General features: G+C 41.2%; 2 protein-coding genes across 2 annotated transcripts; both read left to right on the top strand.

The window, feature by feature from the left end:
• The first annotated feature begins 2204 nt into the window (after positions 1-2204).
• pex11g (peroxisomal biogenesis factor 11 gamma) lies at positions 2205-5434 on the top strand. The gene is made up of 5 exons (XM_084953534.1): positions 2205-2425; positions 2776-2973; positions 3056-3234; positions 3934-3996; positions 4110-5434. The coding sequence occupies exons 1-5, from the start codon at positions 2363-2365 to the stop codon at positions 4336-4338; spliced, it is 732 nt and encodes a 243-aa protein (XP_084809660.1). The 5' UTR covers positions 2205-2362; the 3' UTR covers positions 4339-5434.
• A 98-nt stretch (positions 5435-5532) lies between these two features.
• LOC146372487 (amyloid-beta A4 precursor protein-binding family A member 3) lies at positions 5533-16422 on the top strand. Its single transcript, XM_084953533.1, has 11 exons — positions 5533-6461; positions 8402-9398; positions 9731-9761; positions 9862-10007; positions 10240-10326; positions 11994-12170; positions 13249-13428; positions 14271-14483; positions 15143-15262; positions 15472-15612; positions 15698-16422. Exons 2-11 carry the CDS (start codon positions 8415-8417, stop codon positions 15767-15769), a joined length of 2151 nt encoding a protein of 716 aa, XP_084809659.1. The 5' UTR covers positions 5533-6461; positions 8402-8414; the 3' UTR covers positions 15770-16422.
• Positions 16423-17598: the final 1176 nt, after the last annotated feature.

Genomic DNA, 17598 nt, shown 5'->3' with positions numbered 1-17598 from the left:
ACACATAGTGAGTGAAGAAGAAGCGCCCAGTGCATCATGGGAATCCCCCAGCAGCCTACACCTATTGCAGCATAACTAAGGGAGGATTCAGGGTCACCAGATCCAGCCCTAACTATATAACTTAGCAAAAAGGAAAGTTTTAAGCCTAATCTTAAAAGTAGAGATAGTGTCTGTCTCCTGAATCCAAACTGGAAGCTGGTTCCATAGAGGAGGGGCCTGAACACTGAAGGCTCTGCCTCCCATTCTACTTTTAAATACTCCAGGAACAACACACAGGCCTTTGTTTCTGTTTCCATCTTGTGGTGAAACCTCTCACCTGCATCCTGCAGAACACTCGAGAAGCGCTTTGCAGACAGAACGAGGTTTATGTCCATCTCGTCTAAAATTATTTTCCTTTCATCCACAGTCATAAACCATAAATATTTATAGATGTTTGCTTTTTATTAAGAAATGCTTAGCTTGTACTGATACTTATTTATTCTTTAAATTAAACCCTCTTAATGCAACAATATTCATAATGCTGAAAAAAAACTAACAAATATTAAACTATATTTGAAGTCGTTCAAGTTCTTCCAAAACTGATTTAAAGCTCATCATTTATGTCAACAATGCATGTGTTTAAGCAGAGACACTGAAGAACAACAAAAATATTCAAAATGTCCAAATACTCACAGTCTGGGCTGAATATTTGTTATTTAGTTTTTAGTTTCTGTCCAAATGCTTCTACCTGTGGCTCTTATTTATTCTTATTTTTATTATCATTTTGTTGGTGCTGGTTGAGACAGAGAAATGTGGAAAGCCCAGTCACAATAAACATACAAACAAATCCCTCCTCATGCTAATAAAATAAAAATACAGCCATATTTTGGAAATCTTTAGAAAACTTAAAGTAAAAATGATACCACTATTTATGAAGTTAATAACAAACTGAATTTACGTTTTCATCCCCTAAGCCAGCCCGCTGGACTTTAAGACAACCATGATATCCGACTACTAATTTTGTTTGTTATGTGACGGCTGTGTGCAGGCAGGAGAAGGACTCCAAGTGCAGACTCCAGAGACAGAAAGTAACTCAAAACACAGCTTTAATGCTGAACTCAAAAGGCTATCAAAACTAGGAATACAAAATACACTTACACAGACAGAACACACAGCTAGATAAGGGTAGATCACGACACAGACACAGAGAAACACAGGGCTTAAATACACAGAGGGAGCAATCAGGGAATAGGTAACAGGAGGGAACACAGCTGGGGCAAATCAGGCCTAACAAGACAAGGGGAAGCAAAACCAGATACATTAACATCAGACATGGACCTTCAAAATAAAACAGGAAACATAACACAGACTGAACTAAAGACACAGACTCACATGCAGGCACTGCAACAAAGGGAGCAAAGACATGATACCAGGGCAGACAGACACTGACTGGACACGGGGATATAGCAACTAAGGATTACACAGAGACATAAACCATAAGACATAACTCTAACGAAGAAACCAAAGAATAGAAATGATAAATAATACAATAAACTCAAAACCCTGGGTCAACGACCCAGGCATCCTAACAATGGTCAGCAATGAAAGTAAGTAACTTTAATTTCTTCATCAAAACAACAATAATGTTGTGCTTTACTTTATTTCACGCTTCTTCGTTTTGTTTTGTTTTTTTTGGTTTGGTTGGTTTTTGTAAAACTGTAAATTTGAAAATTCATGGATAATAACTATAATAATATTTTATCGTTAAAAATATAATTTCAATTAGAGCTTGCACGTGCAAGTGGATTAACCATCGCAGAAACAAAAATATAATTACAGTACTGTAATATATCACATATAGATAGATAGATAGATAGATAGATAGATAGATAGATAGATAGATAGATAGATAGATAGATAGATAGATAGATAGATAGATAGATAGATATGTTTAAATGTTTCGTGGTGGTTGTACTTGCTTTTACTTAAGTGTGCTACTTTAAAGAAAATGATTTTAATTTGATTTGCATATTTGCAGACATTTAGTATATTTACATTTGACATTAATCCACAGCATAATATTGTGTCAGCCCCACCACCACACACACACACACACACACACACACACACACACACACACACACACACACACTATTTATTTATTTATTTATTTATTTTTAATCAATTCCAGCTCTTGGCCGGACGAAGGAGACGCTCGATTGAATCGACGATCTTCTACTTGAGTCTGCTTTGGGTGCTTCCTGTTTCAAAGTCCAGCTGAGGGAACAGATCCTGAGCAAAAACAGCAAATCTAACTGGAGATGGTGTTGGCCTAATAGACTTTCTTATAAATCTAGCAGCGCTTCGACAGAGCGGAGCAGACATGCAGCGGTCTCTGGAGTCTCTGGTGCAGCTGCTGGAGTCCTACAGAGGCAGAGATAAAGTCGTGAGTATTCACTCGGTCACATTGTATCTGTTTAAAGTGTTTCACTCGGTATAAACCATTAATAAAAACAGTGGTTACACGCTTACGAAGTGGATGCCAAGTGGAGACTGATATGTAAGTACTAGACTGTGGTTCTATAGAAACTGCTCATATTTGGTGTTGTTACATTACTTAAGAGCAATGAGCAAACATGCTCTGCGTTAGTTAAAATTAAAGCATCAGCCTAGTAATGTATGTCTGCCTGAAGTCCACACATTCACTAAATCTCTGACAATAAAATGTCCTTTCTGATTTTAAATAATAATAATAATAAAAAGCTACCCACAAGTCTCTGTTTGTCTTCTTTGCAGATCAGGACAGTGTGTTATGGATCCCAGCTGGTTGGAGGAGTTCTTTCCCGGAGAGCAGAGGCAGATGTCCGGTCCCAGCGGCTCGGGAAAAGCCTGCTGCTGTTTTCTGCTCAGCTCAGTCACTGCAGGACGGTGCTCAGGTTGTTCGATGACCTCTCCATGCTGGCCTACTCCCACAGCTACGGGTTTGGAAATGGGGTGATTCACACAGCGTATGCACTGCATCACTCTGTGCTAGCCTGTAAATCCCACTGTAACGCTTGTTGCACGTCTTTCCAAGGAGGAGGACGCGGCCGTGCGCTGGATATCCGTGCTGAACAACGTGGCGGACCAGCTGTACTACCCCTGTGAACACATCGCCTGGGCCGCCGACGCCGAGCTCATCAGAGTGAAGTCCGATAAGTGGTGGCTGTTCAGCACAGTGCTGTGGGGAACCTCACTGCTGCTGGGAATCCTCAGGTGAGATCACCTGTTCACATCCATACATTACTTTACTAATGCTGCCTTTATGGCATACTTTTCTTATTTTTGTTTTTTAAAGGCCAGAAAGAAGGAGTCTTATGTAGTTTTTCTGCAGCTGTAAATGTAACATATGCAGGACATCTGCTGGCCAGAGCTCCTTTAAAGAACATGCATAGACAAACAGCCCGTATCTGTCTCTCTGTGTTAGCCCTTTTTCTGGTGAATTTGTGCCTTTTTCAAATCCATAAATCTTCAGTGGGAACTGAAAGGGGAGGGGGATGTGAGAGGAAAGTCAGAGAGAGATTAAGTCAAGCACTTCTACGTCCTACTTACATAATGACCAGAAACTCCTTCTGTCCCTACAACCACAACCTTCCACAGCACAGTCATTGTGATATGCGTCAACCCAACATGTAGTTTCTGTAGCATTTCTCAGGGGGGGGGTGCGTCAGGTTAAATTGAATTACATTATGGAAAATCAATAATGATGCCGGGTTAATTTCATTATCCCATCTCTTTTTTTCCTCAGCTTAGAGCTTTGTTTATTTTCCAGACCCTCTTTCTTTTTTATCTCATCTGTTATTTCATGCAGTTTTTAGAGAAACCTGTGAAGCATGTTTTAAGTCTGAGCACTGAAGCAGAGATCAAACCCTTGCAGTGTGATTTGATGTACGATGTGAATCATTTGTCCTCTAGATCGCTCCGAGTTCTTCTGCTGCTGAGGAAGAAGCTGAAGAAGAGGCACGAAGGCAGAAACAGGTATTTGATTCAGTTTTCTTTTTGTTGTCTCGTGTGTTTCTAAGCACAGTTACAGTAACATAGAGAGGGACTGACCGGTTATGAAAGGTTAAACCGCACGTTTTCTCCTGCAGTCCCTCTCAGCTCCGCCGGCAGATGCGAGGGGAGCTGCTGTCCATCCTCAGCAGCATGGCTGACCTCAGTAACGCCATTCACTGGATGCCGCCCGGCTTCCTGTGGGCAGGACGTTTCCCTAACTGGCTGGTGGGGCTGATGGGCACCACGTCCTCTCTGATTGGTTTGATCCAGATGAATACCGGTAGCGGTGATCAGTCAGACACTACACAATCTTCACCAGAGTGAGGAAGAGATGGCAACACTAAACGACTGACGGATGTATGGATAATAGTGGAAAATGATTAGACTCCAGTCAGACTGTCTGTGGAGATTAACTGCAGTCCTGTAGCTTGTAGCAACAAGCACATAAATTAAATTGTGGCCTATTACTGCTTTAAAAGCAAAGTCATTGCACTTGTGCTTAATTAGGAGTAATTAAATATCTCTTGATGAATTTGCCAACCCGTATTCAATTTAGTAGCTTTTGATTTACACTTGGACATTTTAATCATGAGAATTATCATTAAGCTCTACTGTTCATTTCACTACACTAAACATGTTCAGCAGTAAATTCAAGCCCTAACGACCCTGAGGTCAACAAGAGGGAACTTCTGCTGTAAAACTTTTTTCTTTGTCTTTTGTTTTTAATGATTTTGTCTAAAGAATCATCAAAAGAGAAGAAAGGTCAGGCAGGTCACAGTTTGATTCTTGAGGAAACACCAGTGGTAACATAGCCTTAAAGTTCCTGTTTAATGGTCAGCTTCACTCTGGAATACGTCCACCCAGCTTCTTAATTGCTTATCCAGCTCAGTTTCACCAGGAGGCTGGAGCCTCTCCCAGTCTGCACTCTGGAATGGGATTGTAAATGATTGCCTTTAAGACACACTCCACGCACCTGGCTTTAAATATAGCATAGAATCATACAAACTGTGAATATAGTATTGCGTGTTATGAATGTGGTGACTGAGCTGTTTCAACTTCAGTCGCGCAGTCAGTCATTTTTAAAATCAGGTTTTTTCCAACGCGTTACGTCCTCGAGTTCACACTGTATCAACCAGGTTGGTTAATGAGTTTCCCAGGCATTGAAGAGCTGTCACAGAACTGGAGAAATATCTCAGTTTCATTTAAAAAAAAAAAAAAAAAAAAAACCATTACCACACAGTTACCACTCAAAGTCCAAATGTTTGAATGTGGTTTTGTCCGCTAACGATGATGTTTGTATGACTGGTGAAATGAAACAGAATGTGTCTGAAATGTGTGCTAATTTAAATGTAATATAATTTTATATCATGGGAACAAAATTATCTGTTTTTCAAGAAATAAAATAAAATGTTAAATTGTTTGTCTTCTCAGATCATTTAATAAAGTACACAAGTTCTCGTGGGGGTAGATTTTGGGCGAAGTTTCCATCCCTTTATTTTGTGCCACTTAACCAGGATCTGAGAAGTGGCAGCAGTCTAACCCCAAAAGGCCAGGCACTCCCCCCCCCGGAGAGATAAGCACTAGATAAGCACTAGAATTCAATAGCTTTTCATCATGTCTCTTTGAGAAATAGATTCTAAAACAAAATGTGACCGTTTTAAGTAAAATCCGTTTGAAATATAAACTCAGATGCACGTAAAATAATTGTAAGTTTCCTTCTTTCGCGATCAAAAATTCGACGTTTGATTGAGCGGGACTTGAACGTAAATCCCGTTGACGTCAGCGTAGGTGAGCGTTGCTTTCAAGTGCTAAAGAACAATAAAATAAATGAGTTTGTAACTACTACTACACTCCTACATATAAGATTAATATTTTATTCTGCCACATTAGACCCCAATACTGCAATTCCATCGCCATAAACTGTATTTATAAACACATTAATACAATATTCCAATTACTTCTATGTCGTTAGGTTTTTGTAAGTGTCGTGTGTTTAATTTGGTTAAAGTACACGGTTTGTTTGTGATCAGTTGTTTAGAAATTTGACTGTAGCCCTTCGTGGTCCAGTCATTTGTGTAGACTTGCACAATTTGCAGAAGAGGAAGAAGAAACTAAAAGAAGAACAAACTAGCTCGTGGCGATGTGAGACGCTGCGGTAGCACGTGAACGCAGCAAGACTACAGAGTCAGCCGATAAATAAAAGCTGTCAGTCGGCAACAGCAGCAACAATGAGTGGGAAACTCTGCTTTAAACACTAAAAGTGTCTCATCTTCGGAGTATGTGACATTGCTGAATTTAACAGTGTCGGTATTATTAGTATGAAGAATAAAACGAAGCCAGAGTTTTGGAAAACGTTCAAATTCCAAACCACGTCAACTCATCTGTCGTGGCACCTACGGGAGTCTGAGTGTGGACACAAAGAGAGCGACAGAGATTTAAAATATCAGGTGAAAACTTCTCTTTTAGCCGCTTGTACTCTCATATTTTGAGTGAATTATTGAAATATTAGTACTGGTGCTGTTAAGCAAACGCTAGCTTTGCTGTTAGCCTGAGGCTGCTTAAACTGCTAACTTCGGTTAGCCAAACTCACGTCTTTCTCGCACCCTGAAAATTATTTTCGCTTGTTTGTGTGTTTTACCCTGCTGTCAGTTGTTTGCACTACCGCGCCAGTGTTTTTAATAACATGCCGTGATCATCTGATCTAACGGTGGATTATTCACGCCATGAAAGATGCGTCGTCGAAAAGATCTGGTCTGTGTGCTTATCTGTAAAAGAAGGAGGGATCATAAACTTTTCTTTAATGCACGGCACTGCCAGATGGATCACGTATATGTTAAATATAGTAAAAGACTTAAATATAGTAGCTGACGAGTCCCGAGTCTTGTTTATTAAAAACATTTTACCAGTAAGGACCATAGACTTAAATATGGCATTTATTAAATTAGGTTTGGTGTGTTTTGATATTACCATGGTGCTAATCTTTATGGTGTAATAAATTACATGATTACATGGTTGTTATTTATAGTTGTTTGATAGTTTTTATTTCTAAGATACAGGGATGTGAAGGACTGTGCTCCCTGAGCCTGTTGGATGTTGCACTATAGGCCTGCATGCTCTTTGAGTACATGATGTTTTCTATAAGCCTGAGGCGGATTTTTCTATTTCGGTGTTTGTGGGTAAATGAGGACAAGAGGGTGCATAGATGTCCTTCAAATTTTGCTACTTTTTCGCTAAGGCAGTCATGCTGATGCAGCCTGGAAACTATAAACACACTGTGTAGATCTGATATTTAATAACAGTGTTTTGGAGGTAGCTCATGTGAATTGTGAGTCTGGTTGAGGCTCGGCATAATTTATTTGTATTGTTAGGCAGAGTCGCTCTGCAGTCATGAGGTATTTTAATGGAGAGAAGCAACAGATAAGCAAGGTACAAAATACAGAAAGCAAGAGCTAATAATAATTTTGAGCATCATGTACCCCACAAAGTAACAACGTTATGATTTGTTCTTCTGAGTGATGGCTTCTGGAACAAAGCTATTTTTAAACATTGTTGTTTTACACAAAACCATCATCAAGAAGGAAGAAACTGAAACTTACAATGGAAAGGGTACGATTCGTCAAGAAAAATTAAATCGGCGAACCACTGTAAGTGTCTGGTGTTCAGGGATGCTGTGGTTCACCAGTCAGCATGTTGGACCACTTCTGTCCTTTACAAACCTCGAGCCAAGAAAAGGATAAAGCAGATTGCAATAAGAGCGCATTAAAATAAAGTCATAATGATTCTATCAGTGTAGAAATGATAAAGCTTTCTTAGTTTGCTTTGAAATTCAGCTATTGTTCCAAGATATTTATAACACTGAACATGTTCCACCATCTGACCCTTAATGGATGTGACCTCTTGTACAGGAGTGCATTTCTTAGAGTCAGTGACATATCTTAGATATGTTTAATTAAAGGTGCGACTCGTCATCATCCTGGAGCGGACTGACAATAACTGAGTCGTCTGCACTCTCTAAAATGACCCTGATCTCAGATCTGCTTTGATCAATATTTGTGTACAGGATAAAAAGATAAATATGGAGCCAGCCAGACTCTTTAAGTAAAAAAAAAATCAATAATTCAGATTTTTATTGTAATCAAACTGTTCTAAAAGCTTTCTGATTCAAATATGAGGCTCAATTGTATTGAAGGCTGAAGAAAAATCAACAAGCAGTAATCGTGCATGAGCATCTTTTCCCTCCAGCTGTTTAATAACCAGGTTCAACAACGTGCCATTATCCACTTCTGCATGTGGAAAACTGCATGGGGATAGGCGCTTGCTCAGTTTGGCTTAAAATCTCTGTCTTCACCAGTTGTTCAGCTCAGTAATGCCAGTTTTTCTCTGACAGGCTTTCTTACAGAATGGACTCAGACTGCCTCCCTGCATCCGCAGACTCCCTGCTGTTTGATCCGGTTCCTGTTCATGGAGCCTCGGGGGTTGAGGTCAGCAGTCTGGCTGCAGCAGCTCTGCCAGGTTCAGAGGCAGAGGATCTGGATTCGTACAACCTGATCGAGCCTCCACCCTTAGACTGGAGGTCAGACACCTCTAGCGAAGCTGGTTCAGCAGACGATCTGGATGATGCCAGCCTTCCCACCTCAGCTGACTGTCTCGACAAGGCAGGTCTGGGTGAGTCAGTATCGCTTCCTTTGATTGAGAGAGACATTTTGACTCCAGTCGACGTGAACCAGCTGGATTTTGTGGGAAACGTTAAACAGCCTGCTGAGGATGTCGAGGCGAAATCGACAGACAAGGCTGAAGCAGGTGCGGGAGTATTGACGGCTGAGGGCTTTAAGGACGCGGAGGAAGATCAAGCAGTGGTGACATTGGGGGATGTTGAGAACAAGAGAGGTGAAGAGGAGGCTGCTGAAAGGAGATCAAATGATGAAGACCATATGCATATCCACACCCTGCTCAGTCAGCTCCAACTAATGGAGGAAGAGCCGCATCCCAGTCATCGGATGCCATCAAATCATCATTACTCCAGGCGGTCTGAGCTGGAAGCATGTGCTCCTTCTTCAATAAAAGAGGACAGCGCTGAAACCAAAGGGCTGCTCTTCTCTGAAAGCCACCAGAGAGACCTGCTGGGGATGCTACAGTGCACAGAGATAGGCGCAACACCCCGTCCTACCTCTCTGCCGCACAGAGGGGACGTGGACGCTGTGGTGTCAGTTTCCTACAGCCAGGAGGATGCACAGAGGTTCTGGAGGCATCACGGGAATGGTCAGCAACAATGGCACAGGGATGACTCCCTCACTTCACTGCCTGATGATGAGTATCCCGAGCCAGTGTGGATGAAGCTGGGAGAGCAGCCTCCAGAGGAAGAAGCTACTGCAGAGAGCGAGCAGGTTGGTGCTGTTACTAAAATTAATAATAAGGGTGGAGACGTTTGGTCATCCATCGTTTTTGTTAACTAATCCAATATTTGCTTCTTTTTTTTCAGCTGATTAATGAAGTTATATAATGTCAAAAATAACACAGTCATCACTGGTTTCCAGAGCTACCACACATCTGTCCTGACTTCAGCTGTCTTTGGTCTCTTAGCAACACTAAAACGATAATCAGAATACTTTTTTTTTTTTTCCTACCACCAGCTAACCCATCACTGAACTTATCTGAAGCACTTTCAGTTTTTCATGGACTTAAATTCACTAATTTGCTGTGCGTGCCTTCTTTGCAGAGTGCTGATGACCAGCCTTCATATAAAGATGGTGAGTCACTTCAGTGTGCTTCTTTTTTATTATTATTATTATTATTCACTGAAATTTGACATTTGTCAAATATCTAATGTAATATGTGCTAATGTTTTAGTGCCTGGTCCTTGTGATCCTGAAGACCTTTTGGATGGAGTGATTTTTGGTGCCAAGTATCTTGGCTCCACTCAGATCAAATCAGAGAGGAACCCGTCTACAAACGCTCGTATGGCCCAGGCTCAGGAGGCTGTGGACCGAATAAAGGTGCTTTAAAAACAAAATAACCAAATATGCGCCTTTTATCATGATCTGGCTGTGCAATGCATTGGTTGATGATGTTAAATCTGGTTTTATAGTTGCAGTGAAGGATTTTTTTTTTCTTATTAAACATACCTGTTTTAAAGTAGGTGGGATGTCATTATTAAGTTAAGGATAGACATGTGGTGTACCTGTCCTCTAAGGTTAAATATGAGAGTGTTTTCTGTGGTTCTTTTAGGCTCCAGAAGGAGAGTCCCAACCAATGACAGAAGTGGATCTGTTCATTTCTACTCAAAGAATCAAAGTGCTCACTACTGACACGCAGGTACTGCACTCATCTGACCACATACATTCATTTTCCTCTCTTGTATCTCCTCATATCATAAGACCTCACTTCTCTCTCTAAGACTGTAGACCTACCTGGGGCCCACCAGGCTCCTGTCCTGTGGAATTAGCACCCAGTTTGGATTCGAGAGACAGAAACAGGCTTTAAGCTGTTAAAGCTCATAGTTTGATGATGGATCAGGTGACCCCCGAACCATCCCTTAGTTAACGCTGCTGATGCACTGAGCATTTTCCTCTCGCCTCCTGTCACTCCTGTTTATACATCACTACTGCATGCCATTAGTTCTGTCTTCTGTCTCTCTGTTTCGTTCTGGTTTGGCCGCCCCTTCTTGAGCATTGTTCTGTCGGAGGAGGTCTCTTCCTGGTAAAAGGGATTTTTTCATTCCCAGTGTCGCCAAGGGGGTCATCAGATTGTTGGGGTTCCACCATAAATCTACACAGTCTTTAACTTATAGCATAAAGCATTTAGGGAAAAATAGTGGCACTTGACATTTTACACAATAATTAAGTAATAGTTTTATATATTGTACGTATCATGCAAGAAATGTCTCTGGTAGCACTAAAATCCGATGATGGATTTCAGCGAAAGCTCAGTTGATTCTTGGCTTCATGGAACATGAAGACAAAAACCTAAATGTACTCTGAGAGGATGAACTTTAGCTAAATGTGTTAAAAAGTTGTCAGACTCGAGGTTAGATCTGTAAACATCTGAAAACATACCCAACACAGCTGGTGACTTTTTATTACACAAAGCAGGATTGCACTCCTTGATGTTCATATTCAAGCTGAGCTCTCGCTGCAGGAATCCTTAATATAGAATTGGGTGGTGATTTAATATGAGGCCTCTAGTAGAAGCTTTTTTTTTTTTTTTTACTGAATTGTTAGGAGAGTAGAAGTAGGTCATCTACTGTCATTGCTCCATTTGCATTTGCTCCTTTCTGCAGTGATGGATGTGAAGATGAATGGTTTTCTTATTCAGTGTTTTTACTTCCAAGCGATATATGTTTATTATCCAAAGTTGTCATTTAGGACACAGATGAAGCATAAAAAGTAAAATGAAAATTGCATTTATAAATTACTTTGATGTAAAACAAAGACAAATATTTGTGGTTCTGATTCACGTAAAGAACGCTCCACCAGCTTCCATGTTAACAAACAACAGTCTTTACTTTCATTTTTTTCAGAATTCTCATCCAAGTTAGTTTAGGTTCTGAATTAATCTTATGCGCCTGGTTTGTGGTTTGCCTTCGGTCTGTATGTTTGTCTGCTAGGTCAGTGGTTTGGTACATTAACTTGATACAAACCATATTTGGCCTGGAGAAATGGTTTTGATGAGGTGAGGGTGCACAGACAATCCTGCTTTGCTTGAAGACACAGAATGAGGAACTTCCTTAATTTCAAATTTACTTTGATAAAGGCCTGGGCTTCCCTTTGGGATATGCTCTCTCAAACACACCAATCTTTATCATATAATTCCTGTAGTTCTTGTAAAAATGTCTTTAACAAGAGAGGCTTCTAAGAGGAAAAATGTTAAGTAATACCTATCTGCAGGAGGTTTAAACTCTATGCTGGTTCCAAACCAGACCTTCGTGCTCGCTCTCCCTGTCTTTGTTTCTTATCTTAACCACTGTCATGTCCTGTTTGCAGGAAGCCATGATGGATCACGCTCTGCAGATGATCTCTTACATCGCTGACATCGACAACATCGTGGTCTTGATGGCACGAAGGAAACGTAAAGGGCAAGATGGTGACACCGACTCAAACTCTTCGTCATCATCTGCAAAGAAGTGCTTGATGATCTGCCATGTGTTCTCCTCTGAGGATGTGAGTCAGTCAACTGGAGGGTTTTATATGGTGTTCATATACTAGAAGTGTGCAATCAGCATGATGCTTTCCTTCTTAGCACTCATATTTTGATTTCTGGATTCCAAGCAGAGCTTTTCAGGAAGCTTGGTTGCTGGCCAAACAGCTCATTTACAAGTCCAGCCAGGCCTCATTGTTATATTGGTCTTTCATTTCTAATTACACAGTTTTGCTGCATGGTTACTGCATGTTTAAACTCATTAAGCATGCAGTAAATAAGGTACATGGTGAAATATATGGCATTAAAATGTGTCTAAGATCGCTAAAATTGACATTGGACTCTCCCAGAGCCCCTTTGAACTCTTCCAGATTTCCTAGTCACATACTTTTGCCCACAGACTGGTTACCGCATGTCCTTGCGGAACACCCTCACTCAAACGGCAGTGCAGTATAATGTAAATAGATGTAGCGTTCAGTATCTTGGCATCTCCCACCCTGCACGCTCTTGCATCTCTTATTAAATTGCCAAGTCGGTTGCTGACAGCAGTTTCAGCTTCAGCTTGGCTGGCCTGGTTTCCTTCCTCAGACAACCACTGAGTTCTCCTCAATGTCAAAACCGTCTGGCTCTCGTCCCAGTTTCCCACAGTTGGCAACACTGAATGGGAGGAAGAGCTTCCTTTAGAAGCTAATTAGCTCTGGGATGCTAAAGGCTGTGACCGCGTCTGCTCAGAGCTTTTTCAAACTGAGCTCATTTAACGTGTTTAAGATCATTTCAAAATACTTTCATTAACTGATGTTTACAGCAGATGCTATATGTGTGTGTAGCAAGAACTTCACAGAGAAATTCAGATAAAATGCATTAAAGAGAGTGTTTTGTGTTGATGCTCTGGTATCAAGTTTTATGACCCTTTGGCTGCTTGTCTTTACAAACGAACACATTTGCTTTGATTTGTTAGTATTTAAATGGAGGATTAAGGAAAAGTCTAGGGAAAAAATTTGTTTAACAAATGCCCCTAGCATTTAAATGTAGAGTAGACACGACTGTAACAACAGTGCTGAACCCTGATTCAGTTTTGTCTGTGTCTCCTCCTGTTTGCAGGCTCAGATCATAGCCCAGGCTATCGGGCAGGCGTTTGGAGTGGCTTACCAGCAGTTCCTCCAGGCCAACGGCATCAAGGCCAGCGATCTGAGGCCCGGCGAGTACAGCGACTACCTGGAAAGTCAGGAACTCTACAACGGAGACTTGGCCCACTTCTCTGACTCTCAAAACCTCAGAGAAGTAAGCAGGAGGGATTGTGGTTGCAAGGCCACCCACACAAAATACAGCTGACCTATAATTTTGGCTTGTGTAGTTAAAGGACTAACCAAGGCAACACACAGAGCAAATTAAAGGTGCAGGCAGGGTGGAGCAGGTGGAGACGAGTGTCAGGGCCAATTTTTGACAGGAGGATAGCAGCAAGAGTGAAAGGGAACGTTTACAAGTGAGACCTGCTATGGTGTATGGTTTAGAGATGGTGGCACTGACTAAAAGGTGGAGCTGAAGGTGCTCAGAGTTTCACTGAGATAGACCAGTGACTAATTAGCCAACGTGTTCAATTTATTCCAAAGCAGGCCCCCTTTTTACTGCAAATCATGTATCAAAATGCCCAAATGTGTCATCATGTGGTCCTAAAGTAGCACAAAGGTAGATTTGGCAAATTTGCAAATACCTGTTTGAACAGGTATTTTCAACACAAGAGTCAGAACCGTGCAAGATGCATTCACAAATCTTTAAAGGTGTGCAGCAGAGTTTTAAAGCAAAGACTGGGTTTGTAGGTGATTATGGTCTGACAGCTTGTGATGATCCCATCACAAGATGGTCTGCAGTTTGCTTCAGACTTCACACTTCAAAGTGTGTGTTTTATATATGCACAGCTGTTTGTTATTTATATTATCTGCACCTCATCCATTATTTCCTTATCTCGTCATGTTGTTTAGAAGTGTGCAGGGGCTTTCCTTTAGTGGTTCTAAGTATTAATAGAAGGTGTTGCAGGAGAGGAAAAAAAACAAGCCAAAAAAAAAATGAGCTCGGATTAAAATAACCACTGATATATTACAAGTCTCTCTGTGTCTGTGGATCAGGTAATCATGACCAAGGCTCCGGGGGAGATCTTGGGACTGGCGGTGGTGGAGTCGGGCTGGGGCTCTATCCTCCCCACAGTGGTGGTGGCCAACCTCCTCCACGGAGGCCCGGCTGAACGCTGTGGTGAGCTCAGCATCGGGGACCGCATCATGTCCATCAACGGGACAAGCCTCGTGGGTCTGCCCATCACCACCTGCCAGAACATCATCCGCGTAAGTAGGACACACAATGACACAAACTTCAAATTTCAGTGGTCATAATAAAGATGAGAAGAAAGGCATCAACAACAACAAAAGAAACATATTGTGCTGCAGATTAAATGCCTTTACTGTGCTATGTATGCAAGTTAGGATCACCAGGTGGCACTGTGGGTCCACACAGGACCAACATTAGCATCTGTCAACTTAAACTGTTAAAGCAAAACTTGCTGCTGATATTCAGTGTTTCAAACATTTTCGTTGTTTCGAATTGACAGAAGTTTATACCTTTGAAACACTTAATCAAAGACACAATACGATAGTTACTTAATGCTGTGCAGTTTATCAACTTTAGTTTCATTTATAATTTTGGCCTCCACTGATCATTAAACTAAAGTAATGAAGATAAAACCCTTATTGTGCTGCATTCCCTGGTTTCACCTTTCTGCACATACTTTTCCTTCAATTTGACCCCAATAAAATGTCCAATGTTAGGCTTGTAATGATGAAAACATGTCGTAAACATTCACAAAAGTTATTACAAAAAGAAATAACTTTTGGTGAAAAGGTACACTTGGGTGAATAGTTTGCATATTTTCCTCAGTAAAGTTTTACTGCTCTAACTCTGGATCGAGCCTCCCTTTTTGTTGTTTCACCTTTTTTTCCCCACTTAGGATCAGAAAAGCAAGAAGTATGTGAGGCTCAGCATCGTCCACTGTCCTCCCGTCACCATGGCAATTATCAGGAGACCAGATCCGAAATTTCAGCTGGGCTTCAGCGTGGAAGATGGCATTGTACGTCCGCATTCATATTTCACATCTGTCATTATGAGACGTACCCCTTCAGCTTGGCGCTGAGCCTGCAGCAACCAGCAATAGAACAACAGTGTTTTTACCAGATAGCTTTAAGAGATTAACGTGTTTGGATTAAAAGGTCGGTAGCACTCGGTACAAGTAAATTATTCTGAACTATAAACATGCAGTTTTCTGTCCTTGGGTTGCAGATTTGCAGTCTGATGCGGGGTGGTATAGCAGAGAGAGGAGGAATCCGCGTCGGGCACCGCATCATTGAAATCAACGGGCAGAGCGTTGTTGCAACGCCCCATGATAAGATCATCCAGATTCTGACAAACGCTGTAGGGGAGGTGAGACGTAATCTAATGCTTACATTCACAATTACATAATCAAGTTCATTACACTTTAAAATGAGACTTCTCTCTGTCTGTGCAGATCCACCTGAAGACGATGCCAGCTTCAACGTATCGACTGTTAACAGGACAAGAGCAGCCAGTGTTTCTCTGAGCACTTCCTGTTTCACCTGGACAAAAATTCTTCAGTATTCAAACTTCATGAGCTTTTGCCAAACTGAAAATATTATGCAAGTGTGTTACAGGCTGTTGTGACACCACTGAAAGCTGCAAACCGGATCAGTTTTGCATGTTTTTAGGACAATAAGAACATCTGAATATGAAAGTGCGATTTTAAAATGACAGGGATAGATAATAGCTCTTCATTTGTATTTATCACATATTTACATTTCAGGCAGTAGCTGAGATGCAGCAATGCTTTTTTTACTTTGCTTACGTACTTAGTGGTGAGCAGCGTCAGAAACACTGTACTTCATTAGTCTTCCAGCCTGTCGTGTGGCACCAGTGTGCCTGAGGTAAATTTGCTTGAAGAGGGGGACCTCGCTGAATCAGGACAAAGCGTCTGTGGCTGTCATTGTGATGTACTTCCAGCCCCTCACATGCACATACACTAGCTTCTCTGACTGTGTCAAACATGAAGCAGATATGCAACATTAAGAGACTGCCTTATTTGATAGAGAGATGCATATATTTTTAAGATTTTACTGTTCTCGACATTCATTAAAATGATCTGTAAGAAAATATCTTGATATGCTTTATTGAATCATTGATGGTCAGAAGTTTACATAAACTCATCACAGGTATAAATGTTGTGGTAATTTTGGGCTTTGAATTAATTCTTTGCAGTGTTCTTTTTCCAGAGTAGAATGATTGTACAGCTTATATCTCTAATGACTTATTGAATTTTGAATTTTCTCTGATCCACAAGGGTCAAATATAAACATACCCACTTAAATCTTTTAAGAAGTGCAGTGTAGGGTTCTACAATGTCTAATAAATTGAGAAGGTCAATACCTATTCTTGTTAGAATTGTGATTAAATACAATTTGGAGTTTCTCTTTGCTAGCCTAAGGATTTGTTTGACAATACTCTGGTTTGATCATCAGTTTAAACAACTGTAAGTACAGGTTGTTTGGCTGTGTCATGGCTTTGCAGAGGTCTGGAAGAAGACCCAAATTGCCACCTTAAGATGAAAGGACACAAAGCCTGCTATGAATTAGAAATGGTTGGAACGCCAGTGTCCACAGTGACATAAGTTTTATATCACCATGGACGGTTCAAGCTCAACTTAAATTTGAAGTTGCCCACATGGACGAGCCAAATGCCTTCTGGAGAAAATCTTAGGTGAGATGAGACAAAGATTGAGCTGTTTGGAGGAGCAAAGGTGAGGCTTTCAAACCTAAGACTACTACCAGTTGTCAACCGTAGTGGTGGTAACATCATGTTTTGCTGCCAGTGGTACTGGTACATTGCAGAAAGTGGATGGAATAAATTCATCAACTTCAACTCAAATCACCAGCTAGACTGTTGAAACTTGGACACAGCTTGGCGTTCCAGGAGGACAATTATGCTTATAGCCAGGTTATTGCCAGAAAACCAACCGTTTTAAACGACCTCTACCAATTCTGCTAGGAGGAGTGATAAGTATGCCACAAGTTGTTTTTATGGCTACCAGAACCGTCTGGTCAAGGTGCAACTCTTTCAAGAAGTCGGCACATACAGACATATGCAGTGGCACAGCCCTCCGAACTAAAGAACTCATAATGGACTGCAGGAGGCACAAACAGGGTCACTCCCCTCTAAACATAAGTGGAGATATTTCTCCATCTTCCGATTTTTGGGCATCCACACGTCCGCCAATCGCATCTGGACCCATAACACCAACGCCCTGGTAAAGAAGGCCCAGCAGTAGCTTCACTTCCTCCATGTGAGAAAGAATAACCTGGACCGGAAGCTGCTGCTGCTGCTGGTCTTCTGCCGCTC

This window comes from Perissodus microlepis, chromosome 15 (genome assembly GCF_051167445.1).
Source record: "Perissodus microlepis isolate ML-2025 ecotype Zambia chromosome 15, ASM5116744v1, whole genome shotgun sequence".
Classification (NCBI taxonomy): domain Eukaryota; kingdom Metazoa; phylum Chordata; class Actinopteri; order Cichliformes; family Cichlidae; genus Perissodus; species Perissodus microlepis.
Note: the sequence above shows the minus strand (reverse complement) of the source record. Positions and strands in the feature narration are given on the sequence as shown.

Bases quoted from the DNA above. Each gene is read 5' to 3' on its own strand.
- LOC146372487 (XM_084953533.1), top strand. From the start codon at position 8,415: ATGGACTCAGACTGCCTCCCTGCATCCGCAGACTCCCTGCTGTTTGAT. The intron at 13,429-14,270 runs GTAAGCAGGAGG...TCTGTGGATCAG, and splicing joins ACTCTCAAAACCTCAGAGAA to GTAATCATGACCAAGGCTCC. The intron at 15,263-15,471 runs GTACGTCCGCAT...CTTGGGTTGCAG, and splicing joins TCAGCGTGGAAGATGGCATT to ATTTGCAGTCTGATGCGGGG.
- pex11g (XM_084953534.1), top strand. From the start codon at position 2,363: ATGCAGCGGTCTCTGGAGTCTCTGGTGCAGCTGCTGGAGTCCTACAGA. The intron at 2,426-2,775 runs GTGAGTATTCAC...TCTTCTTTGCAG, and splicing joins ACAGAGGCAGAGATAAAGTC to ATCAGGACAGTGTGTTATGG. The intron at 3,235-3,933 runs GTGAGATCACCT...TTTGTCCTCTAG, and splicing joins CTGCTGCTGGGAATCCTCAG to ATCGCTCCGAGTTCTTCTGC.